General features: G+C 36.4%; 1 protein-coding gene across 5 annotated transcripts in view; it reads right to left on the reverse strand.

Moving 5' to 3' along the window:
* Positions 1 to 45: 45 nt before the first annotated feature.
* SPAST (spastin) overlaps positions 46 to 27,858 on the reverse strand; it is a 40,036-nt gene continuing 12,223 nt past the window's right edge. For all 5 annotated transcript variants that reach the window (XM_023923811.2, XM_023923810.2, XM_086878130.1 and 2 more), the window contains 13 exons: positions 22,380 to 22,564; positions 21,223 to 21,356; positions 20,852 to 20,945; positions 17,513 to 17,587; positions 16,225 to 16,296; positions 15,623 to 15,698; positions 13,922 to 14,013; positions 12,088 to 12,167; positions 11,233 to 11,275; positions 10,544 to 10,623; positions 8,600 to 8,670; positions 6,716 to 6,756; positions 46 to 5,473 (listed from right to left, as the gene is read on the reverse strand). In XM_023923811.2, coding sequence (XP_023779579.2) covers positions 5,351 to 5,473; positions 6,716 to 6,756; positions 8,600 to 8,670; positions 10,544 to 10,623; positions 11,233 to 11,275; positions 12,088 to 12,167; positions 13,922 to 14,013; positions 15,623 to 15,698; positions 16,225 to 16,296; positions 17,513 to 17,587; positions 20,852 to 20,945; positions 21,223 to 21,356; positions 22,380 to 22,564 — 1,166 coding nt within the window. In that variant the 3' untranslated portion in view covers positions 46 to 5,350. The remainder of the gene's footprint in view (positions 5,474 to 6,715; positions 6,757 to 8,599; positions 8,671 to 10,543; positions 10,624 to 11,232; positions 11,276 to 12,087; positions 12,168 to 13,921; positions 14,014 to 15,622; positions 15,699 to 16,224; positions 16,297 to 17,512; positions 17,588 to 20,851; positions 20,946 to 21,222; positions 21,357 to 22,379; positions 22,565 to 27,858) is intronic.

A 27,858-nucleotide genomic window follows, 5' to 3' on the forward strand; every position in this document is an offset into this window, starting at 1 on the left:
TTCGTTTTGGACGTGTTATCTGATAAACAGACAAGAAAACAGTAATAACAGGACAAATGAAACATTTTATTGTGAGCTAAAGCTATGTGACTGCTTGTCATGCTTCTTTACATTGCTTATTAGTAAAATGGTGTTTAACATTTCAGAAAACATTCTTAAAAGAACAATGAAACAAAAGTGCTTCTAAACAACAAAATACAAATATTAATCCCATCCCAGACTGGAGTTATTCAATATATTTTATGGGGGTGGGGTGCAGTGTTTTGTCTCCACCTTTGGTTTTCATCACTTTAATAGAGATTTCTGAAAAATACTGACTAGCCCTTGATATGACTAGAAATTGGAATTATGTAGCAAAAGCAGTTTCTGTATTTCCAGTCCTTTTGGCAGGCGTGCGACTATTAGACAAAGTACCTTCTTCCCCACTTCTAATGGGAGAAAACCCTGCATAACTGAGAGGCCACACCCCAGCATCTTTGACAACTACACCTGTATTAACCAACTACAAAGAACACCGACTTTTTATCCTCAAAGCCACTTCTCTGAAGAAAGTATTTTTGTATGAAGTGTATCTTATGAAGGCAAGGAGAGTCTTACAGCAAAATAAGGTTCATCACCATAGTTTCCAGAAGTAACGTCAAGCATTTTCAAATCAGAAGACCAGACTGAAGAATCTGCAGTGTTGAGCCAGTATACTGAATCCACCAGAGGAGTGTATACCTTGCCAATTATTGCTGGACTCAGGAGGTAGTTATTGACAAGGTAAGAAGCTTCCACTCTAAGACAGTTAATGATTTGCACAAGAAGCAGGAAAAACAGAACACACATTTCCCCATATTTTACAAGATGATTTTGTATTTGCAGGAAGTGACAGCTTAACTTCCTCATCCTGTGGAATTATAATTATCATAATTAAAGAAAAGATACTGAAAATTATAATTAAAGAATAAATTCTAAAAGAAAATAGCTGATCAACTGGCCATCTCTTAGGATGTTTGCAGATCATCCTAAAGGTGAAAATTCACATAGGTCAGTAAAACATTCTTCAACACTAAATAGCAGCTCAAGAGTAACTAATAATAAAACTGCCTCTAATTAGCACAATGACTGAGATAACTAGTTGCATTACTACCTGCTTGCTACTCTTCATTCCATTTCTGATATCTGGCAGAAACCCCAATAACTTGAAGCATCCCAAAAGCTTGAGGCCAACCACAAAAAATGAATCTGTCAGGTACAGTAGAACTGTCCACCTCCCAAAGCTGCCCAAGTGATGCAGAAGTATCACTAAAGCACTGGAGAAGCTAGAGAAGCATGTCCTAGGCACAACTATGCATCATCCATGTCTTGGGTAGGAAAGAACTATGAAAATCTAGGGCACAAAGTCTCACTTTGTTTAAGGATTAAGGAAACCCCAAGGAGAATGTTGCTTTCCAGTTGCAGAACAGATGTCTCAGTTCTATTTGCCAGCACGTCTGACTTCAGTATTCCCAGTACAAAGTACTTCAATTTCACAAGAAGGACCTGACAGCAGTGCCAAGCAGTGCTAAACCCCACTTGTTTGGAATAGAAAAAAATACTATTTATTCAACACCAGGTTAATTGAATTATATGTATAGAAACTGTAATTTAAAAAAGATTTCAGAGAACAGAACAGTAAAACCAGCAACAGCCTGTAAGTAGTGCAGTGATAACATATCTTCTCAGTTTAGAGATCCCATTCTTAATCCCTTTAAAGTGTTATTATCACATTTGTTACCTACACAGAGTTGCAGGGCCATATTCAATAGAACTGTATTAGCAATGGCTTTGAGTCGGTAAGACATCTCAGGGGCACAATGCCTATTTCTGATACACTAAATGCTGTAAAGTCTAAGAAACTAAAAGGACAGAGAAACTTATTCATGCATAAATATCCAAGTTTAAGGCTTATCTTTAATATTCTGTGTTGGTTTTATCTTAGTATATGCAGAGAACCTGTACAGGTTTGCTGTATTCCACAGAAAAGTCAGCATTCGTAGAGGGAACATCATAACACACAACAAATTCTCATTTTAAGGAGAAAGAGCAATCTACATACTATTCTTCCAGTATGTTGAAAGACAAAATGTGTGGCTCCTGATTAATAAAATGCAGAAGCCTGCTTAATAAAAGCAGAAAGATGTATGAAGAAGGTTGTTAGAAAAACACAAGAGGTTTGGGTTGGTTTTATTTTCTCCCTCCACTAACTGCTACACTTTAAAGTCAGTAAAACATACTTGCATAGAGCCAGACAAGCTGCTTATTAATCATGTCAAAAAAGTGGGTCAAGTTGCTCATTCACTAGCAGTGGGCAGATTGTCAGAAAAAAAAAAAAAAGGGGGAAAAAAAAAAAAGGAAAAAACCAGTTCAGAGAGCTAATGGAATGGCAGTTTCACAAAGGTTAAAAGCACCCAAGCTGCTGTCCTGTTTATCCTGATTCAAGATATCGTACTAGACCATAACCCAACTCTATAGAAAATGGAGCTGTAAAGCTCTCTGTATAGACTTGGGAAATACAGGTAATTTGAGAGTTTGGGGTGGTTTTTTTTGGGGGGGGGGGATGGGGGAGGGAATGTTTGGTGATTTTTTTTCTGTTGTTGTGGTTGTTTTTCCCTCTTACAGACAGTTAATCCAACATAGAGATGGAATCACTGAGCTGGGATTTAGTACATGTAAAACAGAGTAAGATGCAAGATAATGGCTTAAGCGTAACAGAATTATTCTCAGAAGACACTAGTCAGAAAATAGCATAAGACAAGAAATTTAAAGGAGATTGATAAACCAAACAACACCTGGCCATGGGCTAAGAATCCAGCAGCTGTGGGACAAACTCATATTGCAGAACTAAATTTTCTTCTTTTTCATCTGTTCCAGCACTGATTTATAGGGCTGTAGTTCACCCACTAAGCAGAAAACAATCAAGCATAACAGAAGACCAAAAGCAGCTGTACCAGTCACACAGATTCTCTTGACCTGAACTGGTTGTACAAACTAGTGAAAGGGCTGGTCCCTTTTCTTTTTATGTAGCAGCTGGTGATTCTGACTCTTTGTGCTGCCTATACTGGTGCTGCTTTAGGAGATGGGGACTTCTACCTCAGCATTTCAGGTACCTATCTCCCATGCCAATGAGTATGCATTTGAAATAAATAATCAATATATTCTTCAAAATTAAGTGGACAAAACCAAGAGCTTTATAACAATCATTGAGGAACATTCAAAACCAGAAGTGTTATCTTCAAAGTTCTCATTTGCAAAGGATCTCAAGGAATGTGTACCAAGGCTTTATGAATAAAACAAAGACCCTTTCTTAGCTGCAGCTATTTGACAGATGCTAATACAAGAGTATTAATATGCTAATATTCATGCTTAGCACTATGAAGAATATTACAAATATGGATCAAGTCAGCCAGGAATCTCCAACAACAGAGATGGTCTACTGAAGGCAGAACTAAGGCAAAGCAAGACATGAGATTTAAGAATCTGAAATCTTTTCGCATTTCTCCAGAAAAGAATCAGGGGAATCAAAGTCACCTTTCATTTACATAAGATGTACATTTGAGAGTCCTATCCTTAGAAGGCTAGAAGTGGTTTGGTTAGACTGTTTCAAAAGGCATAGTAGTGGAACACAATCTTCTCTCATTTGATTGCTTTTAATCTTAAGATTAGTTAAAAGCATCTCTGGTTTAAAAAAAAAAAAAATAAAATAAAATCCCAAATATATTGCATATGTGAATCTCAAAGGTTTGACAGAGTTTCTGCTATTTAGTACTCAATACCACACAGTGAGCACAGTCCTCTCAGAGTATTACTATACCTACAACTCTATCTACCAGCTAGGGTTGTGTTCTTTTTTCATATATACATATAATATATTAATTATAGTCAGGTAAGTAGTTCCAAAAAATAAGTTAAATGAAAAATTAAATTTCCTGTTAAGACCAAAAGCAAACAACAACTCATTTCATTAAAACAACAGTAAACAATATGCATTTTTGCAGTATCACTAAGTCGGGAGAGGTGTAATAAAAAGAAACCCCAAACTAACCAAAAAAAACAAAAAAAACCCCAACACCCCACAAACCATCTTTAACAAGGAACCAGTGTTTTGCCTTACAAACATCTGTGTTTAATCTGTGTAGAATTTGTAAACAAGATGTTGGGCCTTTGGAAGTAAAGGCAAAAATGCTTTCCTTTATTATGGTATTTAAAGGCTATCATTTAAGAGTTTGTTTTTTTAATAGCTTGTCATTTATATAATAAAAACAAGTATTTGTACAAAGATGCAGTTTCTTTTTAAAAAAGCAGATCAGTTGAGTGTTTCATACTTTAATATATAAACCGAAACATATGAAAGCTATAAAAACATTAATGTGTGCCATGTATTAAACATGTCGCCTTGTATTTTAATGCTTACATGTGGAGATTAAAAAAAAATTATCACAATGGAAATTTTACTTTCAATTATCATAAACAGACCAAAATACAGAGTAGAAACACGTCATTTCTGAAACTCAACAATTAGCATCACTTACTCTCTCAAACATCAGCTGGGCTCAAGTTGTACACTGTAAGCATAATCTAACATTCTACTAATGAAAGCATTACAAAATGCATTAAGAGAAAATACTGCCAGTAAATGAATATCTCAATCTATTCTTTTATTTAGTAATTTTTCTTCTAAAAGGCAGTTTGAATTGGTTTTATAAGGTTGGGTTTTTTTGCTGTTCTGCTATCAAAGGTCTTCTTTAAACCTGTGAACAATTCAGTCACATTACAACAAAACAAAAAGACAAATAATAACAGACCAGCTACTTTGAACATTTTAATAATTGTAATTCCCCAATGCTGTTCTTCCACTCTGCACAGGGAAATCGTTTTATTTGGCACATTAAGAATAAAAAAGTCAAAAAAATTAACTGAAGTTTACAAACCTCCAATTGAACATCATTGTTCCAAGTTCATTGTTCATTAATGTCATGGCAAAATTAAAAACAAAAAAACCACACACAACATAGGGAAAGGTCCTCCAATGATCAATGTCATCAGAGCCTTGTAGCAGAAACAATATACATATATTAATGTTCAAACCAGAATTGGATTGCTAGGAATCTTATCTCAAGTCCTGTTGTGCTCTTACTTACAGTGTGTAAATCCTCACTAAATGGCAAGGAGACTTTGATGAACACATTTCACATTGTGTAATTTTCTCTTAATCTCAAGTTTTAATGCAGATACTTAAATATCTGTAAAGTCCTGTAAACTCTGGCTGCTTCCCAGTCATCTGCACCATCTGCTCCCCAGGCAGCACTGTTTCACTTCAAGTAGTGTCTCACACTGTGGTATCTCCAAAGTCCTTGTTCCAGCGAATGTACGCTTCCAGGGTCTGAGGGCTCAAACTGCGTTTTATCTTCTTCAAAGATTCTGTGAAATCCGACAGTTTGATGTTTCTCATCTAAACAGAACATGAAAGACATCAGGGTCACAAGTGGTTTATTTACTTTGGTTTATTCAAGAAGTACTTGAGTATTCACTTTTAACAAAACACATTCTACAAGTGCTGCATCTTGATGTAAGAACAAGGTTTTTTTACAGTGAGAGCAGTCATTCACTGCAACAACCCCCAAGAATGTGGTAGAGTCTCCATTGCTGCAGGTTTTGAAGATACAACTGGGCAGGGCGCTAAATAATCTCATTTAAGTTCCCTTTCCCATAAAAGGATGAACCATGTGATCCTTTGAGCTTCCTTCCAAACCAGGGTGTTCTACTATTCTGTAACCTGATGCAAGAGTCTTGTCATCTAAGAACACCAGTATTTACCATTTGTAATAAACTAACACTCGATAATAGCAAGATCTGCCTTGTTACTAAATAGCTCATGAGACTGTGTCATTACTTCCTGTTTCAGTAGGTGGTGTGAGCTTGTGCACATGAGGACATCATAACAAATTAGCACAGATTCTCTTACCCTCCTGCAACAAATCCTTCCTTCCAGCTTACAGCTTTAGCTGCCACCTCAGGCCAAACACAAAAAGGAACTGAGAAATTAAGTTTTGCCTCATCTTCCCCTGTGTAACACCTGTACATATACCTGAAGAGAAACTTTTGTACACAGAACCAATTGCTTTTTTTTTTTCTTTTGATGTTTACAGCTGCAGTTTGTGGTCAAGAGCATAATCTTTTTCTTTATGACGGTCCATGTGAATGAATGCAAGTATTATACATGCACAAATCTGTTTTAGGTTCTCCCTAAGTAAACCTGCCTTACATAAAGATGGGGTGGAGGGGGTAGAAGTAATTTCATGTAATACTTCTGTTCTTGGGAAATAACACTGAGAAAATAAAAGCCAGGCCTCTGACTTCATCAGCTAGGTAGCAAATACTGCAGTTCAGTGTGAAGGAAAAGATAGGACAGTCAGCTGAAATGAAGAACAATAGACATACTAACAAAAAAAAGAAGTGCTCTGAAAGCCTTGAAAGCCAACAAACTACCCATGAACCTCAGACATCTGAGGACACATCTTCTCAATCTCTATTTCTAAAGAATTTTCTTTAATGAGGAAGTGATTAGAAGGGATAATACCCCGCAAAATTATCATATTTTGTATGACAATACACATAAAAAAGGGACCTTAAATGTTTCTAGTGAGAAAACATACTATTTGAATGAGAAAATACAGCTGCTAGAACAGCTTACCTCACTGGCAGACATATTCTTCACCTGTTCTGGTTTTAATTCTGTGAAAACAAAAGATAAATGGGCAAGTTTCGTAAGAAAACTTCCATCACTTCTGACAACTAAAACATGTTAAAAGCACTTCTATTCTGAGAAAAAAACCCCTGCAGCTAAAAATTATACCTTTCTGCCTCAACAGTCTCCTGTATAGAAATGTACATGGTTTTTTTACCTCCTTCTTCCCTATTTATCAGCTCCTCCTCAAACAGGATGCTCCTACATTCAGTTGCTGCAGATGCAGCACAGAGTAGTAGCAGAATTATTCCTTCTTCTAAAGTATGGAAAATAGCACACAAGCCAACAGAGCTATCTTCCCCCATATTATTTGTGGTATCCACAACCTCCCTACTAAATTTCAAGAAACAGAAGGTACAGTCAGCCAAGAACACTGAAATAAAATCCAGCAGGGCACATCAGAATGCTTCTTGCCCTGTGCTGCACTGGTGGGATCTAAACATTCTTGTATCATTCACCAAATTGTTTTTTGGGTTTTTTTTAAACTCACAGTGCTCTCATGGTATCAACAAGTAACAGCAAACATTTTGCTACAAAGGTACAAGAAAAAGAATCTAGGCAGGATTGGCAAGGATTGTATCACACAACATTTTCAAAAATATATTGTTTTATATGGAGTACAGAAGCAAGTCAAAGAAATATGTTGCACCATGTTACATGGTCTCTTCTTGAGATGGACTTGCGTGTGAAGTAAAGCCTGCATACCTAAATGCATACATTATTAATTCCACCACTCTAAATAAATATATTCAAAGTCTTAGGAGACATGATGTCTCTTATTAGAGCCATTTAATGCAGTTGTTTCCCAGGAAAACAGGTTATTATTATGCAGGATTGTGAAAGATGTGCTTTACAAATCCAGCAGCTGAAAGAAAGTGGGTAAAAAACACTACATTCCAACAGCTGCTTTCAAAAGAGATACTGCACTGGCAAAAATGCATGTTACAAGATTTTAAAAGTAGTAACACAAACACACCCACAAAACATGAACATACTTCTCCTCCCTACAAATAATTTAAGAGAGTTGCAACAATTTTTATTTACACATAATAGGCTGATATTACAGAACATTTCTGCTCTGCCTGCCTTAAGTACCCTGTCTGTCAAGTAGGACAATACATCTACAAACAGGACACTAACACCAAATCTTCACAATCTTTTCTATACAAAAATCCTGCTACTGATCTCCACTAAACAAGATCAGTTTCCTCAGATGGGGGTACTGGACACATAATTAACTAGTTAAATGAAAAAATAAGAGGAGGTGTTGGAAAAAAGTATTCACAGTAAAACTGTGTTTTTTTCCTAGTTGGACATGTCAGATAAAGAACAAATATAAGTAAAACTCTAGTTCATTCACAGCTGTCATCTGGATCACAATTCAACATTAAGAGTTAAAAATACAAAAAGCTATGCCATTCAAACTGTTACTAGAAAAACCCCATAAAATTGCTTGTTTCAGTTTTCCTTCCCTTAGACTTGAAAGAGATTTGACCCATTTATAAAGACAAGTAATGCAATCAGCAATTGCTATTCAAGTAGTTAATTTAGCTACAACAGAACTGACACCAGCATCAGAAAGACATTAGTTAAAAACCCCACAAATCAGTGAGAAACACTTCACACTGCTTTTCTCCAATGACAAAAATTTTCTGCTTCACATGGTGAGATGCTGAAGGATTTTGTGTAAATAAATCTTATAAAGATGCTGTTATGAGGAACAGACTAAAATCTAATGTAAAAAGTTAAATTTCAGAGGTTTGAGAGTTATAAAGATAAAGAAAATATATCTCTAATGTCAAAACCTCAATAAAAATCTCTGCAGCTTACCTCGAATGGGGCCTAGTGCTGCATCCTTTGCTAATGCAGTTAGGTCACTTCCAGAGTATCCATCTGTCATTCTTTGTCAAAGGAAAAAGTGGGGTCAAGAAAGAAGGAAAAAAACTGAAAACCTGCTTCAAACCACATCAATTTAATATCAGATAATCAAAATGTTAATCAGAAGAAGTATTACTTTAATTGTTATTTGTTATTACTTGTTATTTTGCAAGTTTAATAAATCAGAAGTGCATTCACTGTAAGTGATCTATATTTCACTGTAAGTGATCTTTCACAGATTAAATTCAAAGCACAGATACTCAAGTCCCAAATAACACTCTAGGAAAAAAAAAAAGTAGCAACTAGGATTTGTAGACAAAACTGATCCCAAGCACATTTACTATCTGTTAGGAGAATTCTGTAGTTTATCAACATTTATCAATTCTGCAGTTTATCAACATTTGTCAATTACCATAAAACCAAAACCTCAAGTGTCCTGTACTTTTTCAATCCAATCAGTAAAATGAGAGAAACCAGTACCACGTGTTTAACATGATACAAAGTGAACTGAAAGGAAGGTAAATTCGACTACCCACTAGGGTATGTTTGTTTGTTTTATAAAGACAGCAGATCATCCAAATCCTCAGAACTACAAGGTAGGAAGTAAAAAAAAAAAAAAACCAAACCAGGAAGCCAAACTCTGTGGGAGCTGTTCCAGAATTAGACTTAATATCCATGTTAACCAATGAAATACTTTGGAGAATTAAAGGCCTCAACTGAACCAGGAAGCCATCAATACAAAATGCCAACATAAGTGAAAATAAGTAGTACAGGTTACCTAAAGGAAAGTTGAAAAACAAAACCACAACCCTTGTAGAGCAGTGGCTAGCTGCAGTAACAAGAGCTTAGTCTCATGGAGATCATGAAGTCTGTTACAGTTTATAGATAAAGTTTATAGAGAAGCAAAGCAACATAAAATCATAACAGAGGTTAAATATTTCTATCTTTCAAAACAAAGATGGAAAAAGAAGCAGGCAGGATGCTCAACTTCTATATTTTCTCTAAACCCTTTAAAAAAGGTGCACTCAAGTTGCATTTGTAATTTGGTTCTTGTATTTGCAGTTAGAATACCAGACACTGACTGTGGTTTTTCCTCCAGTTAGCTACTATTGCAGCCTAAATGTGGCCTGAGCTAACACGGAATGTGCTCAGTTGGATTACACATCAATTTCTGCAACATTACCAAGAAGCTGACAAACGCTGCATCCAAGACTGTGCTAACCTCTGCTGTACTGTCACAAAGAGAAAAAGACTGAAGTATATCCACCTGCATATCTCTGCTATTTCGTGCTCTGTTTTCACTCCTTCCTGCCTTGCCTGCTTTTTAGTCTAATCTCCTTCACACCCATTATTAGATTTAGGTGACTAACAGCAGTACTGTGTCAATCTCAATGATAAGAAACATAAAACAACTCCATTCCATAACAGGAGGTAAAAATAACATTTTCCCAATCAAATCTGAAAGTGCAAAGAATCTAAAATTACCCAGTGTTTGCTCTGCTATGTCGGTAATACATTCAACAAGCCTAACGAGGCACCAGCAAAGAGACCTTGCCTTTTATTTGAAATGAATGCCAAGTGCAAAACTGACACTATCTTTTTGCATAAGGGAGGAGAGCTGGACTCCTTGAGGGATGGGTGGAAAGAAGCATCCTCCTCCCTCCTCCTCAAAGGAAAGGCATGTTTCAACAACAGAAACCTGACTGGGTGTATCCTATATATGTATATATAAAAACACTTTTAGACAGCCTGACAGGGAACCATCTTCCCCAAATGCATGCATTTCATGCTGTCGCTGTCAGATGATTTACATTAGCTACATTTTGAATGAAGTAAACAGTCTGAATGAAAGCAATAGAGGAATACATTTATTTAGTATGGTTACAAAATACTTACCTAGCTAGTTGAGCCAACTCTTTTTGAGTTAATGGACTTCCTTGCTTGCTTAGAAGATTTTTTAGCAAAATCAATCTTGTCTGAAAAGAAGATAAAATTATCAGATGTAAAACTCGTTTTCACGGAACGCTTAAAATTGTGTTTCAAGAATAGAACTATGCTTTTGTCAGTTTTGCTTTTGTGCTTCACCAGTTTGAACTTGCCTATAGTGATTGTGCAATTAAACTGTACAGTATCATCTATTCAGGAGCAGAGATAAGGACTGGGTAAAAACAAGATCAAGATCCTAACTACTAGTATCAAGAATAAGTCATCAGAATCTTCATCAAAAGTACTGATCTCCTGTTGAGCTGAAAAACATTAGGAAAATTATCTTTTGCAATAAAACACTCTCCTTCAGTGAAACAAACATGCCCCTCTAAGTCCTACTTCAGACTTGCCCATGTCTGCCAGTCTGTAAGGAACTAGTAGTTCTTGACTAGTAGTCAAGAAATACTGAGTAGCTACCACCAGATTCACTGCTAGTGTGAGTGCAAAAAAAAAAAAAAGGGGGCAAAAAACTTAAAACTAATGCACAGTGTATATGGTCAAGGTGAGCCAGAGGTTAGTTCACAGAATTGTTATCATCAAGGCTAAGTTAAAAGTTGCCTCTAAGTGTCTGAAAAATATGAGTGGAAAACAATACTTACTTCTTCGTTTGGTAAAGACACATATACCCGTTTGGTGAATCGTCTGGAAAAAAAACCCAAACATGTATACATTGTTCACACTATTATGTAACTATTTAGCACATACAAATCCTTCATTTGATTTGTTTAAGTGACGAACTTTCACTTTTGCAATCAAGTTCTAGGAAGCAGAACTGGAGATTTTGAAAAATCCAACAACAACCAAACAAAAAATATGTACAGTGGCTGGTGCTAACCTACACTTATCTGAAGTTACAAGACTCCTCCCAGAGGGGAAACAATCTAAAGGTAGAAATACCAGTGACTACCAGCAATGAAATGAAGCATCTCTTAATTTTTACACAGACGTCTTTGGAATAATTTCTTCAGGCAGTGCTGACACATCTATTTTCCTCAATCAAGAATGAAAGGGGAATAAAGTATGAGTACTTTTAACAAAAAAGTCCTAAGGCAAATCTACAGAAAGATCTGTAATTGCATGGGATGTCAGAAGACAATATTCACAGAGAAGTAATACTGGATCTCTGCTCAATCTAGAATACTTTTCAAATTTTCTCCTTTATTCTGGCATTAAGAGCCAAGTAACTAAAAAGTAAAATATTAAGTCCAAGAAATTTAAAAAACACTGACTTGTTCTCAACAGGTACTACTGTTTCAGACAATTCCAAGACCATCATGATTGTGCAGAGGCATCTCAAAAGAAAAGGGTAAAGCCCCTCTTCGAGAGGTTAAATAGTTTAGCCTTGCTGAACAGCTTTTACTTATTACAAAACTTCACCAAGTTGCTAGGCAAAACCTGTTCTTCATAATGAATATCATCTTACTTATATTCAGAAAAAAGAGACACTTCAGTACCTGAGAACAGCATCATCAAGCTCCTGAGGCCTGTTTGTTGCTCCCATCACAAGTATTCTATCCTCTCCAGAAGACTGCACCTATACAATGTTAGAAGGCAACACGGCTTTCAGTTTACACAGTCTACATTAAGCAGAAATACAACAAAACCACTTAGAGACTTGCCATGTATTCAGCACACTGATGGGATCTTAATATATATATGTACATGTTTTGTTTTTTGTTTTTTTTTCCATTAAAGTAGGTTTAAAATATTCCTCAGATAAATGTAAAGTCAAACCAGGAAAAGGTTGGGAAAAAAAACCCAAAAAAAGTCTTTCTGGAAAAAAGTAAGACTATAAAACTGTAAAAGCCACTCATAAGTTTAGTCACCAGGAGATAATTATGTTTAAAAAGCCAGAGACTTTCTGCTGTTTTGGAGTTTTAATACCAAACATCATTTTGAAGTTAAGGTGAGAATGAAAACTTTAAAGTATAGCCATAACTACAAAATCAGAACAGAGATCTATCTAACACAGGCCTTGCATGAATCCAGTAATCAAAGTAGGCTATAAAATAATCCTAATAGCAGAAAGACACAGCAATTTCCTTCCCAATTCACTAATTTTATACCCAAGAATATAGAGACTTAGAGCTCCCAAACTTCAGACAAAACACTGGGCTATCAGGGACATAATTATTCACTTAGCATTCAATTCTTCATAGGTTTAGATTCCCTGCTACCTTACCATGTTCCCCAAAAATACTGTATGACATAGTCATACCTTAAATATCAAATCAGCAAATTTCGTGTTATGCTTATTTTTCCTTTTCCATTTTAAGGGATAACTCTGTATGTGTGTAATAATTTCTGTACATCACTGTCTTATTTGTCCATATCGACATTATTTGTCCTGGTTCATCCATTTTGGAGTTTTTCCAAACCTTGCTGTCTCTCCATGTTGTTATCTGCTCTTCCTGTACCTCATTATTACTGCCTCACCAATGTAGCAATATTCCACTGTGCTAATGGAACACAAACTAAAATTATTCAATACAAGAACAGTGCTGTGACAGAAGAATATTCGGATACTTTTTTGTATGTGTGTCCCACTATCAAATCCAGTTCCTCTTCCTGGGTATAGCATTCATGCCATTAAATACTTGTTACTGGATTCTGTCTTCTCTAGCTTATGATGCCAAGAAAAAAGCTAGTTCAATGAAAGGTGTACTAACACAGAAATGAATCTTTCTGATATGTGAGAGCTATGTATATGGTAGATACATATATATATGTATGTATATGTATATATATAATCCAAACTAATCTGTTTGAAACTCTCATCCCTCAAGTCTCACCCCTTGACAGTGTATTCTTGTGACACATTCCTTTGAAACCAAAAACTATTTAAAAGCCATTTAATCCTGCTTTGCTTTGCCAGAATAAAGAGAAGTGATTCATTAAGCCATGCAATTGCAAACATGGATTCAACTCTCCATGACCCTCAAATGTCCCTCTTGCCCTGTAAGAACAGTTGTCTTCACAGCTCCTTTACTACTGCCATCTGTTATCCTTTCTTTTCTGTCCACAATCTTACAACACAGCATTAAAGCTCATCTCCAGAGCGTTACTTTTTAGTCCAAACTGCATCTTCCAGAATAAAGAATAACACAGTAAGCAGGTAGAAAATTAAGAACCACCAAAAAAAGCTGTTTGCCAGTTTTGGTGAGGTGGGAGGGAGACTGAGCTAAGCCCTAGCAGCCAAACCGTTTGTAATTCACCTATAGGTTGTACTGGCACCCACTACATTAGCCAATTTAGCTAAATCAAACCACACCAAGATTAAATACTTACACCATCAAATTCTATTAAAAATTCTGTTTTTAGACGCCTGCTAGCATCATGTTCACCTTCTCGTCTTTCACACAAAAGGCTATCAACTTCATCTAAAAAACAAAGAAATACATCTTAATTAAACATACAACATCAAAGGCTTTGTATTTGCCTAAGCTCCTTTGCTAATATAGGGCTCCATTAAAAGACCAGATCATTATTCTTTAGGAGACAGACAGTTTTTAGCAAAGTTTAAAAACTTGCGTGATGTGTTGGCCTTTGAATAGGTAAGGCCAAGCACAGATTAGAGGGGGAAAAGAAAAAAAAAAAGGAGGAAAAAAAGAAAAAGAAGGAAAAAAGAAGGAGGAAAAAAGAAGGAGGAAAAAAGAAGGAGGAAAAAAGAAGGAGGAAAAAAGAAGGAGGAAAAAAGAAGGAGGAAAAAAGAAGGAGGAAAAAAGAAGGAGGAAAAAAGAAGGAGGAAAAAAGAAGGAGGAAAAAAGAAGGAGGAAAAAAGAAGGAGGAAAAAAGAAGGAGGAAAAAAGAAGGAGGAAAAAAGAAGGAGGAAAAAAGAAGGAGGAAAAAAGAAGGAGGAAAAAAGAAGGAGGAAAAAAGAAGGAGGAAAAAAGAAGGAGGAAAAAAGAAGGAGGAAAAAAGAAGGAGGAAAAAAGAAGGAGGAAAAAAGAAGGAGGAAAAAAGAAGGAGGAAAAAAGAAGGAGGAAAAAAGAAGGAGGAAAAAAGAAGGAGGAAAAAAGAAGGAGGAAAAAAGAAGGAGGAAAAAAGAAGGAGGAAAAAAGAAGGAGGAAAAAAGAAGGAGGAAAAAAGAAGGAGGAAAAAAGAAGGAGGAAAAAAGAAGGAGGAAAAAAGAAGGAGGAAAAAAGAAGGAGGAAAAAAGAAGGAGGAAAAAAGAAGGAGGAAAAAAGAAGGAGGAAAAAAGAAGGAGGAAAAAAGAAGGAGGAAAAAAGAAGGAGGAAAAAAGAAGGAGGAAAAAAGAAGGAGGAAAAAAGAAGGAGGAAAAAAGAAGGAGGAAAAAAGAAGGAGGAAAAAAGAAGGAGGAAAAAAGAAGGAGGAAAAAAGAAGGAGGAAAAAAGAAGGAGGAAAAAAGAAGGAGGAAAAAAGAAGGAGGAAAAAAGAAGGAGGAAAAAAGAAGGAGGAAAAAAGAAGGAGGAAAAAAGAAGGAGGAAAAAAGAAGGAGGAAAAAAGAAGGAGGAAAAAAGAAGGAGGAAAAAAGAAGGAGGAAAAAAGAAGGAGGAAAAAAGAAGGAGGAAAAAAGAAGGAGGAAAAAAGAAGGAGGAAAAAAGAAGAAGGAAAAAAGAAGAAGGAAAAAAGAAGAAGGAAAAAAGAAGGAAAAAAGAAGAAGGAAAAAAGAAGAAGGAAAAAAGAAGAAGGAAAAAAAAGTCTTTCTGATGACAAATTGCTACTCAGGACAACCAAAATACATTTTCATGTTTGAAGTTTAATGGACTTAATCAGTGAAGGCAGTACAGTATTTTTCTTTTTGAGACCTCTTCCTATTATTACCACCAACTAAATAACGTAACAATGATCCAACATTCTTTTTATGAACTACTGATTGGCTGGCAGGTCATATCTGACACAGTTGTCCTGAGCTGCAGAATTCTCAAAAGAAGTTTACCCAACTATTCCAATAGTTAATTACTTATTAATCTTTGGTAAGTAAGATTATTTAAGGAAGTAAATAGAAGTTAACACCTAAGGTCTTACCAATAAAAATTATAGAAGGTTGAAGTTCTCGGGCTACTGCAAATAGAGCACGCACCAGTTTCTCTCCTTCACCCACCTAAAATAACAATAAACTGATTTTATAGGGGGTTAAAAATTTTTACAAGACAGCTAAAAGAAGGACCTACAGAAAATCCTGTTGGTAACCAACCACACTCAGTCCATTTATACATATTCAGACTATCACTGCTTCAGTACATACAACTGTACTGTTTACATCCTAAAAGAAACACTGTAACTTCTCTTACTATTCACAACTGAGTTAACTGTCAAGAGATTTTTTGGTGCCTAAATTACCAGAGTGAAAGAGACCTGGGACCAAACTAATTCAATTTTTAAAGATGAAAAACCCCACAACCAGTCATCTGCATTACTGCCAGAGCCACTGCTGAGCTGAAAAAACCTTTGATATTGACTTATCACAAATACAAAACAAAAATTTTAGTTCACAAGTCACTTTTTAAAAACTACCTTCATTATAGGCTATCAGTTCACCAAGGACTCCTCAGAAGTCTCTGGCTTTCTTAAGCCCTAATTAAAGCATGGGTGTTTTCAAATCATTGTATTTTCCAGCTACTACTTACATATTTTGAAGTCAGGCTCGCTGCGCTGATGTTAAAGAAAGTAGCATTTGATTCTGCAGCAACTGCTTTGGCCTAGGAAAGCGGGAAAAACCAAAGTACTTTTAAGAACTATCATGTTGAAGATAGTTCTCTGCATCTGTAGTGACTACTCATGTCCTGATAGACAGTTCTGAAAGGGAGCACCTTGTAAAAATGTTATGGAAAACTTCTGCCCAGGCCACTTACAAATGAGAATGGCTATGCAGTCAAACCAATAGAGAAATTTCCAGACTCCCATAGACTTCTCTAATCCTATTAGCTCCATAGCCAACTACAACTTGCTTTCAGAAGAATAAGTCTCCATTTCCTTTCAATTTATCCTGAATAGACATTTAAGCCAATTTTAACTAACTTAGGGCAGTAATTTAAGGCATCAGTTGGATCAAATCACATAAAAAATTATGGTGTTTTTTCTCCTCCTTCATCTATGCAAAAGCTGTTTTCAGAGGAAAACTAGGGAAAATAATCAGCTGGAACGCTCATTCAGAGTACCCTCTTCTTTAACAGTTTCACCACATTCAAGAAATTATGATTCCCTGGTTATAGAGTCTAATTTTAGTGATTAGCAATTATATTCCAGTATGTCACACATAACAGATGAGCCCTACATGAGCTGCTCTACATTCACACTCCTGCACTTCAGAGCTGATCCAGCTCCAGTGTCAGCAGAGTGTGCAGCTGCAGCCACACCATGTGATCAGGACGATGTGCCCGGCTCAGCTGCATCAGGACACTTGATGCTCCCTGGCTGATGCACAGCCATGGAGCTCCAGTTCCCTGGATCTAGCACACCAGGCTGAGAAAAAAGTTGCAGCTAGGCAGCCCTTACATTCTTTGCACAGCAGTGTGCAAGTGAGACAACCCTCTTCTTTGCTACTGTGCTCCCTCCCCATTTCCAAAAGGTACTTCTAGTATGCTTCATATAAAGCAGATAATTTCTGATTAATCACTGCTGTACAAAACAATTAACCCACTTCCTTTTGCTCTCTATGAAAATGAAACCTGGACTTGCTGGTTAAAGTTTTAAAATATTATTTGTCATAATGAAAATAATTAAAGAGAGAATAGTTTAGCAATTCCCTCCATAAAATTCAGAGTTAAGAACAATTTTGTGTTTTTATATATAAAATGACTCTCTAATACGCAGTCTGTAAGAATGTACAGTTTATTAGTCCAAGCCCCAAACTGAAAGCCACCCCCTGTGGTTACATTTTAAGCCCACCAACTCATCATGAAGTAATTTTCTCACCAACATTGTCTTCCCATTTCCTGGCGGGCCAAACAGCAATAAACCACGTGCAGGAGCTCTCAGACCTGTAAATAACTGAGAAGGACATCATCATAAGTTATCATCAAAGACTTGAATAAAATGTTGCTTTACCTTTGTAAGAGAACGGTTTAAGACTGAGGATGCTGGCTAGCACTGATAGGAACGGTAGCAGTGAGTGCCACAACACTACAGGCTTTGAGAGAACTACATTGTCACTAACTTGACCTAATGCACACCACTATTGTTTCCCACACAGCAGCTAAATTATGTTGTAATTGTTCTGTGCCTGGATGCACTGTGAAAGCAGTTTAAAACACTTTCCACAAGACACACTAGCCTATCAAGCTTAAAGCATGAATTCCATTTAAAAAGGGAGTAATGCAGGTATACAGTAGGAGAGCTAAAGCAGTGTTTTTACTAATTCCATATGGAAGAACTCCTTTATCTTTCCTTATGAAATGAAACTTGAGAAGACAAGCTTTCAACAAAATGATTTGAAGTATTACTTAACAAACACCTACTCTCTCTATGCTACTGATAGTCATCTCCTCTCTCTCACTTTCAACTAGATTCATCTTTCCTAGTCTATAAAATTGTGCACATCATATGTAGCAAGTCTACAAATTCTCACAGAATACCTAACTTTTAGTTATTACTATGCCTTTTTTCTCTAGTACTTCATCTTTATCCCTTCCCTCAAAAGTTTCAGAGTATTTTTTTTGGTCTCACACTCACCCCTCCCTTCCAGCTTGCAATAATTCCAATAACCAAGCAGGAGGGTATCTCATATACATCCCACGTGTAAACAGCACTGTCGGCAGGCATTTCTTTCCACAATATCCATGACAACGAATAGCTCCATTACCAGTGTTTTATTTCTGCCATGACTGACCAACATGTGTTTTCTCTATTATTTCATCATCCACAGCATTTTGTTTGTGCTTGACTCTGACCCCTAAAAGTAGTTACCCAGCTATTCACTGAGTGAACACTCCAGTGTTTCAGCTTTCCATGCTGCATACCACCATGTGCATTTTTTGTCCGACTTCTTTTGTTTGAAATAATTTTTGGGGAGTTCCAACATTTTCACATAGCCCAGATCAAATCTGTAACTCCTCCTCACCTTGATCATCACCTACAATTCATCTGCACTTATATTTATTACTGAGATACACAAAGCTTTTCACACAAAGTTTTTATTAACAGGCTAATTATACTGAACATGGTCTGAATTAACTGCTGGCATTTCATTACCATCTTACCACTGAAATGGTTGCAGCCAATATTTCCTGCTTATGTACCTCAACTTTTGCTCTCCTACAAAAAATACCACTGGCTTGTTAAATATGAATTTGAGTCATTAAGATTAAAACTGAACTAGTGTTAATTTACTAAGTATCCCCCTATAGCTGCTGTGTTCATTTACAAAGAATAAAACCAACCCTCTCTACTCCCAAGGAAAGTTTAAAAATTTATGTGATTCTCTGCCCTTATTTCATCTCAACCTACACCAAGGTCAGGCCCATTGCTAGCTACAGTAATATGAAACAACTTTATCCAAGATACCACAGCTGGAAAAGCTACTCCAAGCCTCCCATCTCCAAGTCCTTCCCACCCAGCTCACAGTATTGGTGTCACTGAACAACACACTTGACAGACTACAGCACTGTAGTAACAGAGATGTTATAATGACATCTTCCTTCTGCATAACAATATCTGAGCACACATATTTGTTGACAAAGTTTTTTTCTCCTTACAACTCATATTTCTGTGATGCTATGCCAGGTTTAGGGTTTCTTTCCTATGCTGCTTCAAAACCAGTTAAGCATTAAGGGGAAAACCACAAAGCAATTTCAGTCACCTTTGTCTATGTAACAAATGGGACCCACAAAAAACAGAAAATACAAACAGCAATTTTTCTTCAATAATCACAGAATTATAAAGTGGGCCTGGATTGGAAGGGACTTTGAAGATTATCTACTTCCAACTTCCCTGTCGTGGGCAGGGTCATTTTCCATTAGACCACACTGCTTAAAGTCCCTTCCAATCTGGCTTTGGATAACTATAGGATGGGATATCCACAATTTCTCTGGGCAACCTGTTCAAGTGTCTCATTATCCTCACAATGAATAATTTCTTCCTAATATCCAAATCTAAACCTACTCTCAGTTTGAAGTAAATTTCCCTTGTTCTGTCACTACCTGCCATTGTAAACAGTTCCTCACCAGTTTTCTTTTAGGTCTCCTTCAGGTACTGAAATAATGTAATTAAGGTCAGCCTGGAGCCCTCTCTTCTCCAAGCTTAACAACCCAAATTCTCACCATTTCCTTACAAGAGAGGTGTTTCAGCCCTCTGATCATCTAGCAGTTCCTCCTCTGGACTTGCTCCAACAGGTTCATGCTCTTCCTGTGCTGGGGACCCCAGAACTGGACACAGCACTACAGGTGGGCTCTCATGAGAGCACTGCAGGAAATCATTGCACACAATTTCCTCAAAAGTACTGCAAATCTTAGTAAGTTCAGCTTTAGAAAATGACCAATATATTTTTTTCCTAAAACTAGCTCAGAAAATTCCAGTAGTATGCAGACAAGGCCTGAATCTAGGCAGTCACAGCAGTTGAGGTACCAACTATGATAAATAAAAGCCTAAATGATCAACTTCCATATAGCCAGGTAAAGAGAAAATCTGCCCTCAAATGTCACATATCTCAGTGTATTTGTTTGTTGACTACACTTCTTTGCATCCTCTCCATCAGTAAATAAACTATTCAGTGTTTAACCAATATCCTCACAGAGAAGATGACCACGGTAACAATAATGTTCTTCAGATCAGATAGTGTCATGACCTAACTTACCAATACACATCTCCCACTTCACTCTTCCAGTTGTGGGTTTTGTCCTTTATCTATGGCCATATAGGGCTGGACACACAGCTATAGCTATCTGGAACAGACAGCCTGACAAACAGTGAGAAATTCTGTTTGTTTGCTTTTGCTGTTTGTTTGTTTTATAGGGTTGTGGGGGTATTGTGGTTTTTTGGTTGGTTTTTTTTAGAGGTTTGTGGTTTACTGATTTGATTTGGGTTGGGTTTTTTCAGGGTTTCTTTTTTTTTCTTGCTGCAACATTGATTAAAAGGAAGACAAGGAATTTCATATATAGGAATCCTATATTCCCCTTTTCCAAGATGGCTAGGACCCTACAACTACCCATCATAATCACAATTAGTAAAAACAGGATTAAAGAATCATCATTTCATCTGTGAGCCACAGCACATTTCTTTGATCCTGTCACAGATTGATCACAATACCCAGTTACTTACCTCAGGTCGAAGAGAAGGAAGGATAACAATTTCTTGCAAAGCTTGTTTAGCCAGTTCCTGCCCTGCGATATCATCAAATTTGACAGCTGGCCCACTAACAAAGAAATGGAATACTGATTAGTCTAACAATGAGATACTCTTTTTCAGCTGCAGCTGACTGTTTTAATGCATTTGACTATTTATACAGAACCCTTTTGAGAAAATCAACAATTTATATTCTTGAGTATCTTAAAACATCCTTTTGCCATCCAAAAAATCCTCAAAAAGCCCCAACAAAGTGGAAGTATTCATTTCATTCCAAGTGGTCCAAGATGGTACTGAATGCTAAACTGATCTACTGGACTGAAAAGCCTACTTTTCTTCATACTTACCTATCAACAACTTCATTTAGGATAAGATTAGCAAGATTGCTGTCCACATTTCTAAATATCTTAGTGTCTTTCTTTTTTCGAGGAGCAGTTGTAGGGGTAGAAGGTTTATTTGTTCTGCTATTTTTAGGAGCAGCCTGGAGAGAGGGGAAGAAAAAAAACCCAAAAACCCCAGATCAATACTTTGAAAGAGTAGTGTTAAGCAAAATAAGATCTACATTTCATATGTTCCAGTAAAACAGCATGTTAACAAATATCCAATATTCTAACGCTGTATTTTGCTACAAATTGTATTACCATATTAGTCAGCCACAAATAAGAGCATCTTAAGCTCCAGTGGTGAAGGGTCTTTGATTTGAGGATTTTTAGTTTGATAATTCATTTATTTAACTACAGTATTTCCCCCCAGCGTTGTCTGGAAATAAGCGTCACAAACCATCTTAGGTTCTCAATACAAGAATAATAAGCAAGAATTCCAAATGTTGTCATACTTGATAACAGGTCATTTTAAAGTTTTCATATAATATTACACCAGCAGTGTTTTAACAGAACAGTAATGTTTAGTCTATTCTGCTCTTTATTCTACTTTACTGGACAAAAAGGATGCAAGGGAAAAACATGGGCCAACAGAAATGCAGTATTTTTCTGTATTCTTACTATAGGACTTACTTCTGTGTTTCAGTCCCAGACTAACCACAATTTGCTTTTCAATGTGGTTGCAGAACAACCTGAGCATGTATGTTCTCCTCTTGGAAGAGAAGAACATGTAGGGGGAAAAATATTGTAGTTCTGGAGCAAGAGGTTTCTCAGTCCATCCTTTACATACTAGAAGTAAGTTATTTTTCTTCTAGGTAACTTTCACTCAGCTTCCCATGCAATTTTAGAAACAATTCCCATGCAATTTTAAAAACAAGTAGTATTTCTTTCTGTGACCATACTTAAAATCCTTTTGCCCATGCACCCACCTCATGCCCTCCCATTTCTAAAATCCACTCTGCACCATACCTCAAGAGGCCCAGCTAAAAAATCTGGAGTTTCAGTTTTTTCACAAAACTTTCTGCTGCTACAATACTGCAATTAAGGCATTAAAATCCAAAGCTGCTTCTGGAATCTACACTTGATTTTTCAAGTGTATACTTCCATATTTATCCCCACTATACCTTGTGAGCTGAAGGCGTAGGATTAGGTGCTGGTCTAGACACAGATGATGATACCCCACTGTAGCTGGGTGTTCTGTGGTGACCTGAAAGGCCTGTGGATCCAGTTTTTGCAACAGTCTTTGAACGAGGAAGGGAATTACTCGTGTGGGTTAGGGGGTCCTTCTTTTTTGGAACTGCTCCACTTTCTATAAAGAAAACCAGTGCCATGAGAACATTTGCAGCAGTTGTGCTTTTACCATTAACTAGAAGTTAACTGCAACTAGAAGACAGAATTGTTGAAACGTGTAATACTGCATTATAGAAGAATAATAGACATTTCTAAAGAGGTTTAGTGTTTTTAAGGGGATATTGACTGCTGTTTTCATCTACAGTCAAAATTCTAATTTTTAGGAACTCTCAAAATGAACCGAGTTAGCCATCTTAGAAAGTCAGAGATGATGCAAAGCCTTCTGGCTTGTGGTCTGCAGTCTTCTTTCCCAAAAACTCTTAAAAACAATCATTACAATAACTCCCAAATTTCAAGCCTTTGGATTCAGAGTAGTGATTCTTTAAGTGATGCCAGCTAACATTATCTAGCACCTTCCACACAGAAGCTTCACCAAAGCATTTTAATCTGGAAAAATTACAGTAGTAGTTATACTTGCAAGTGACTGTCAGGTGCTTTTTCTTTCAACTTGCTTTCACTTTAGGAACCTTTAGGTGTAAGGAAATTCTGCATGGACAACTCTGAAGCAGCTTACCTTCCTACATTAAAAAGTAAGTCTTAAAATATATTTAAACATCACCAGACATTCCATTCACATTACTTATTCACCTCCATGGTGAAGCAGGCAAGTCTCAAATCAGGTGACAGATAAACTCGAAATACTGGCCACAGGTCATCAAACTACAAAAAGCCATTTTGGTCCAGAGTAAACAAAATAGAGCTTGATGTCTATGTTCTCCATATGGGATATTCGATAAAATAAAGTTCCTTGGCACAGAAATGGCAACTGTAAAACATCTAATCAGAGATCAAGAGGTAAGGTGATACAGCAAGCAGGCAAGTTGGTCAGGCTGGTTAATGATTAGAGCACAGCTTTAGATTAGATTAGATTTAGATTTTTGTGGTGGGAATATACTCCTGGAAACTGTCTAGTACAGTACCATTGTCTGTGATGGAAACTATAAATACTGCCTAATTTTATATCTTTTTAAAAGGTTTAAGGAGACTTTTGATTAGGCAAGAGAAACAGGGCGTCAAAGGTAAGGAAGTTCAAACTAGATTTCAACTACAAGTGTCTTCACTAAGGTTGTAGAAACTTGCAACTCAATTTGATGTGCTAGGTCTTAAGGAAAAGAACTTTGTTCTCAGCCTCTTTAAACATCCTACCAGGACCAAATCTCTACATGGCCTGCAAGCATCCTTAACAATTCAGTGAAAAAGTTTCTGAAACCTTTCTTCAGTCACAAATCTACCCCTTTTTAGAGTTACAGAAACTCTGCAGGGATCACAAAGCACAATGCAGATGTATCAATATGTAAGAAACAAGGCAACTTGAAGAATATAATTAAGCATATTTACCTGCAGTATGTTTCTTGTTGAAAACAAATCAACAAACAATCAAAACAAAACAAGAAAAAAAACCCAAAATAATAAAACAAACCAACAAAACAAACAACCCTCCCACAAAACAAACAAACAAACACAAACAAATGAACCCCCCAAAAAACCAAACAAAAAACCACACCAAAACTGGTTACTGACTAAATCACACACAACTCCAGACCTGGATACATTTACGTAGTCATTCCCGCACAGGAATTTCCAAGTCAAAAACTCTTTAAAATTAGGCATACTTAGCAACTTTCAAGTTCAAAAAGCAGTGTATGAATCTATTAACACATCTAGCTACTCAGCACTTTGACTGAGTCCAGTTTAATCAAAAGGTGGCACTCAGTTTGGCTGGGTTTTTTTTAGCCTGCCTCAACCTCATTTGCACACCTGGCTTGAAGTCAACACGGGAAGGCTTCAAAAACCTAAATTAGTTTTTCTCCATGTCCTTCACCTTAACATGCTGCTCAATTATCTCACTCTCCCAGAATTACTCCCACATATTGAGAACACTACACAGATACTGCAATTTTGAGGATCATAAAATTGCACAGGTAAGGAGCATTTCAGGACGCTGAAAACAGAAGGAAGGAAAGAAGGGAAAAGAAACAAGGTTTAATACAAATTATGATTTAGTCTAACTGCACCTCCAGGACTCAAGACTGGTAAGTTTCCAAGTTTTGTTGTCAGTCCTGATGGGTAACACATAAAGAAGCACTGGTGAACAGCTCATGAACGTAGTTGTTTGTTGAATATCAATTCCAGAGGGAAGCTTCATTTTTTGTACAAATTTTCATTGAAGTAACAAATAAAAATGTTATCAAATTGTTCAGAATTACAGTTTATCTAAAGTTTATCTATTTCTAAAGCATAAGGTATTTTAGGTAATATCACATATATGTCAGATAGCTCCTACCACTCCATTATACAAGATAAATATTTTGCCATGACAAATGCAAAACCCCCAAACACATTTCTTATTCACTTTTATTTGTTATCTACTGAAAGACTGGAAATACATAGCAAATTATTTAATAAAGCCTTCACAGTATCTCCAGCAGCCTTTTGCCAAATGTTTCACTGTTCCGTTTAAAACAATATGAAAATACCTAAAACATATTCTAATCACAAAGAGACACCATGGAATTTTTTCAACTGTATTTGAAACGACGAACAGTTCAACTGACTGCTTCATATATACTTACAGGATAATAATAGATGTTTTATCAGTTTGATTTTACTCTCTAATTCTGGACAGAATAATTTACTTTATAGCTCCAGGCTAACACCACTGGATTACACAGACATAATAGCTGTCTGGTCCTGAAAGCATCCCTATAATTTTAATCAGCCATCCAAATACACACACAACACAAATTACAAACAAGCAAGTAGCAAAATTTTGTCTGGGGTTTTCTCTTGGTTAAAGTGCAATAAGCTGCAGACACAGGTGCCCAATTTCTGACTCCTTTACAGAGAGAAACGTTAAAAGTGTATATTCTATAATATGGATACTTATTAAATAAAGACAAAGTACAAATACGTTTGAATAAATCTAAGAGAAGCTTGATTATATTAAATACCTGGAAATGCAAAAACAATCTTAAAATTATGCAGTGGTAGCTCATTTATTTAATATAACAACATCCTTTATATTTCTAAAAAGCAAACCCAGTTTCTTTTCTGCATTTAAACCAGATTAAAGCACATGTCAATAAACTCGCTTCTACTAGTCTAACTTCTTAAGCATCCAAAAGAAAGTCTAAATTCAAATTAATAGCAGCAATTCCAGTACCACAGAACAATTTCCAGCCTTTAGTTGTGCCATCTTAAAAATCATCAGGGAATATTCCTCAGAAATTCCCTACATATGCCTATTGATAAGTAATATAAAGGGACTAAAACAAGTTATTGTACATGGTCTCTGGACACCAAGTTGGAAGAAAAATCCACCAGTCTAAAAATGTCTTTATGTATGTAGTTTCATTTAAAAAACCCAAAAAAACCCAAAAAACTTTAAACTGTTGCTTTAAACTTGCAGAAATTGCAAGACTGGTCATTATGCAGGATCAGCATTCACAACAGCCCCCAAAATTGTAATTCTTCAAAAACACAATTCAGATTTTTCAAATAGGTAGATGCAAGTAATAAAAGCTACTTAAGAGAAAGCTCCAGCAACTAAGAAGGACATGCTGCATGTTTTCAATGGTAGCACAGCTGCACAAGCCAGGAATTACAGCTGCTCTCCTTTCTCAACTGACAGAGCCACACCAGTCAGAGATCTGCTTTCGTCAAATTATGCTGTTAAAAACAATCTTATTTCTACCTGTTCTTCTACTTGGGGAGCTCCTTTGAAAAGTTCAGTATTAAAAATAGAACTTTTGCACCATGACAAACATTGCCAATATATGCCTACTATTAAAGACTGGCCAGCAACTCCCTCCATGTGAAAACTGAGATAAAATACTAGCTAGCTGCACAGTATTCACGTTGAGGTAACAGAAATGTAATGCTTTCTCTGGCCATCCATCATGCTGAGATGTACGTGTAAAATGGTATACACTGGAATTATAATACTCTAAGTACTGTATGACTACTAAATGAGTTCATAAAACTCAAACTCTGCCTTTGGCAAGACTGGTATAATCTCCTTCCCTAGTTTGTTTAAAAAAAAAAAAAAAAAAAAAAGAAAACAACAATCCACAGTAGAAAGGAAAACATGCACGTTTGAGGGGAAAAAATATAGGTAAGTCGTTTAAATCTAATTTAAGACTGCTATGAGAAGAAGAATGATGAATATTAAAGTAATATTATTTCCAAGTAAAGGTTTGGGTCAAAGCTACTTGTTACTACTCTTTAGACAAGTTACTGCATAGCCCTCTGCAACTGAAGTGCAGGTGACAGTACTGCTATGAGGCCTTGAAAAACCTCAGTATGAATCTGGAAGATAAACTTTCAAGAAAAATCTCTAGCTATTCGTGAAAGTTTGGAAACCACAAATGCTGAAGACAGGGATAGGTATTAATTTGCATTAGAATCAAGTAAATTGGTCAAAAAAGCTGACACAAATACTATATTGAGAGAACAAAGAATCTCAAATCAGTAACACTTTGGAATACAAAAAGCATACAACACAGCAGTAAGAATAGAATCTTACACAAAATGATAAAGCAAAAACATCTGTAGAGACTTTGGCCTTTAAAGGCAAATAAAAGAAAGCCATGTAATTTTAGACCAAATGATGGGCAAAAAGACACTATGTTAAAACTAAGAATGACCATGTTTCATATATCATAAAATCCAGAACTTTTAAAAAGCCCAACCTGATTAGGCAACAGGACAGGTAATACTGTCCACAGACTAAGCTAAGCTTATGCCAGAGCCCTGCGGCTCAGTACCTCTGAAGAACCTCTACCTTCTCAGGTAGAGATAACAGTTCTCTTATCTGAAGTAGCCTGCAAACTGATTTTGTAGCTTTCTAAGAAAGTCTGTCATATCCTTTGTGTTTTTAAATTATTAGAGCTATCCATATGAAAATACTGTTTTACATGTATAAAGGAAGAACAGCAGCAAGATGATTAGCAGATTGAAGCATAACCACCTTTTTACAATGCTTTTAAGAAAAGGGTGTATTACTTGTATGTCCTTAAAAAAAAGTCTCCCTTGCTCCACACCCCAAAAAGATAGAAAAAGCAAGCACAAGAGCATAGGCAGCAGCCATTTAAGAAACCCAGATGCCTGTTAACACCCTGACTTTCATGGTACTGCATCAGGGATCCCACAGCTGCAAACATTCAGTACTTTGGGTAATTCTCAGACTTCCACAACTTTACACCTCGTTTATGGACAAAAATTACTGTTTATTATTTTAGTGCTATTTTAGCA

The sequence above is a fragment of the Cyanistes caeruleus genome, chromosome 2 (genome assembly GCF_971803275.1).
Source record: "Cyanistes caeruleus chromosome 2, bCyaCae1.hap1.1, whole genome shotgun sequence".
In the NCBI taxonomy this organism is placed as follows: Eukaryota; Metazoa; Chordata; class Aves; order Passeriformes; family Paridae; genus Cyanistes; species Cyanistes caeruleus.